General features: G+C 49.0%; 1 protein-coding gene across 1 annotated transcript; it reads left to right on the top strand.

Annotated features, from left to right (window-relative positions):
* The first annotated feature begins 14 nt into the window (after positions 1-14).
* LOC105566024 (heterogeneous nuclear ribonucleoprotein H2-like) lies at positions 15-3086 on the top strand. Its single transcript, XM_012019711.1, has 3 exons — positions 15-215; positions 1114-1411; positions 2292-3086. Exons 2-3 carry the CDS (start codon positions 1153-1155, stop codon positions 2483-2485), a joined length of 453 nt encoding a protein of 150 aa, XP_011875101.1. The 5' UTR covers positions 15-215; positions 1114-1152; the 3' UTR covers positions 2486-3086.
* The last annotated feature ends 6 nt before the right edge of the window (positions 3087-3092 follow it).

Here is a 3092-nt window from a genome sequence, read left to right as displayed (position 1 = left end):
CCGCGTCCAGTGGGCAGGAGCCATAAGACCAAGACCGTTCGACCGTTCGACGTGGCCGTGTCGGCTCAGTGTCTGTGAGCCGGGAGCCAATAACCAGAGAAGAAGAAGAAGGACGGTGCTCGTTGACTTTCCGGCGCGTCTCTCCGACCGATGGGGCGATCGCCAGCGATCGACCTCGCGCTCGAGGATGAGTGTGCCTCGATGTCCCCGCGACGGTAAGTCGAGCGAGGGTCCGCCTCCCGCAGATCCGCTTGTCCGTCATCGACCGCCGCTCGCGTCTCGCGGCGGCGGCGTTCTCCGCCGACGAAACTGCCCGGCCGTCGATTCCCGGCGCGTTTGCCTTCTCCGCCGCTGCGCGCGACGCGGCTGACGCGGTCGGATTCTCGACCTCGCGGCCCCGCCGCGTAATTCTCCCGCTCGAGTCGATCGAAAGCGGACGCACCGAGCCCGGCCGACCGAACGACCAAACCTCGCCTCGCCTCGTCTCGCCCGGTCTGCCTGTCAATATTATGGCGCTTAACCTTGTACACCTCGCGTTTTTCTTCGTGTCCGTTTCTATCGCTGTGGACCGTAGATTAACTTCGAGCTCGGTTCAACTTGCTTTTTATCCCCTCGCTTTTGGAACTAGAAAAGAATGAAAGACAAATGGAGATTAAAATTGATCTGCATCGGTAGAAGCGTTTATTGGTCGCTCCGTCGACACTGCGCCCGAAAGCGACTCGGAGTTGACGGGGATTCCTTAAGGCTGGTCTACAATACATGGAGTAAGCTGGAGTAAGGAGTAGGAGTAAGGAAATAAATCCATTTTATTTCTTACTCCTACTCCTTACTCCAGCTTACTCCATGTATTGTAGACCAGCCTTTATTCCGGTGTTTGTTTTAATCTCGCCTCCCCCCCTTTTTTTTATTACGTTTGTTTACGATCGGTGTATGTTTCGCGCGCGTTAACGCGATTGTCGGGACGTCGACGTGAACGCGACGCACTCGGCGCCTCGACCGCTGCGAGAGCAGCCGATACTCTGCGCGCTCGAATCTCATTTCTGTCGTACAACCGGCGTCGCCTCGTTACGTCGAGAGCTAATCGCGACATATATCTCGCCTTGGTATTTACAGGCATCAGAGTTGGTAGCAAGACTGTGTTAGATTGGAATCATGTCGAGCGGCAGCGGGGATCACGAGGAGGAGGGCTACGTCATCAAGATGCGCGGGCTGCCCTGGTCCACCACCGTGGACGAGATCATGAAGTTCTTCGGCGACTGCTCGATCTCGAATGGCAAGAACGGTGTTCACATGACGACGTCCCGCGAGGGGCGCCCCAGCGGCGAGGCCTATGTGGAGATGGACACTCCGGAGGACATCGAGAAGGCCTGCAAGAGAGACGGGGATCACATGGACCACCGCTACATCGAAGGTTCATCCATTTATACACATCGAGATTAATTATTCAGCGTATTTGTATCTGGAATTTCTCTTAGGATCTGCGTCCGCGATGCTAGAACTTGGCCCAGGTTCTAGTTCTGAAAAATATGTAGCCAATTACCTTGCGGCTTTTATGGAATAGCTGTGAGTTCGATTGGCACATTTCTCGAAACTAGAACTTGGACCAAGTTCTAGCATCGTGGACGCAGGTCTTTACGGTTCTTCATTTGTAAAAAATGCTCTGTAACACTGGCTGGTATTCATAGTCGGATGTTATGTTCAAGACTGTCTTAAGATCGTCTTTAGATAGGACCTGAGCAGAATGGCTGTCTTGTACTCTTAAGACAATGTTTTATGTTTTAAATCTTTGTCTTAAAGTAACGCACAACAACTGTCTTATGACTTAAGAATTACAAGACAGCCAGTCTGCTCAGGCCTATACTCCGTAGCCAATGAAATGTTCCATACAGCATCTTTGGATAAACTCAAGACGGTCTTGAATATAAGATCTGACTATGAATACCGGCCTGTGTCTCTACAAGCTATGTCGCACTATAGAACAAAAGAGAAAGCGTAAGGCTGGTTCTACAATAGACGCAACAAGTCGCAAGCCGCAAGAAATCTGCCAATAACAGTCGATTATTCTTCTCATATTTGGCTGCGATTGGTTGATTTCTTGCGACTTGTTGCGTCTACCGTAGAACCAGCTTAAAAAGGAGCCGCAGAGCTTGTAGAGTGAAAATCTTACGAAATGCAGGGCAGTTTCTTATCTTTATGCGCTGATATTTGTAGAATGTGTTAAACGAGTTTAGACGTTAAATTAACCGTGTGGCTGAATTGTTGTAACAATTATGTATCCGTTGCCGTTTCAGTTTTTAAAGCAAAGCGCGGCGAGATGGAATGGGTCGTGAAGAGAAGCGGCCTCAATTTGGAGAACGCGATGGACGACGGTTGCGTGAGATTGCGCGGCTTGCCGTTTGGCTGCTCGAAAGAGGAGATCGCGCAGTTCTTCTCAGGTACTTGGCGTACGACAATCCAAGACAGTATCCTAGTGTTCTTTAATTGATAATCATTGAGATTTTGTTTAATCCTTGGTAAAACGAACACCTATTCATCTTTTTCAAATATGTAGCTTTCTTTCTATTTTTATATACTCCCCTTTTCATAAAGTGAATAGACGAGAAATTTGACAATTTATCCCATGGAACGCAGCGACGGAACACTTTCGATGGCCTCGCAACACGAACTACTAAAATCGCTACCTTACATCGGCGAATCTTTGGCGTGCCGCAACAATTGCTAATTTAACAACGTTACACGCTTGTCCCAAAATTGACTTGTAAAGATAATCGAGTGGCAGAAATGAAGCACCATCTAAGGCGAACGTCTCTGCGTTCCGGTATCGACGATTAGCCCGAGTTAAGATTTAAGATCCCCGCCGAGATCCGAGTCGCGCCGCACGAGTGCGCGCCGTTGACTTATGATTTTATGATTTGCACGCGTCTGTCGACGCGCGGCTCGGTGTGATCGAGCTTAATTCTTAACTTAGGTTTTTGGCGTCGCAATTTAACTACATTCATATAAGGAGAATCACGAAGAGAAAGAAGAAAAAAATGCGCATGTATACGCGCGATATTAGAGCCTTAGAAAAATGTGTCTTGCTTCTTTTATAA

The sequence above is a fragment of the Vollenhovia emeryi genome, unplaced genomic scaffold (genome assembly GCF_000949405.1).
Source record: "Vollenhovia emeryi isolate VEMERY1.0 unplaced genomic scaffold, V.emery_V1.0 DF943339.1, whole genome shotgun sequence".
NCBI classification, from domain to species: Eukaryota; Metazoa; Arthropoda; class Insecta; order Hymenoptera; family Formicidae; genus Vollenhovia; species Vollenhovia emeryi.
This window is presented reverse-complemented; position numbering and strand designations above follow the sequence as displayed.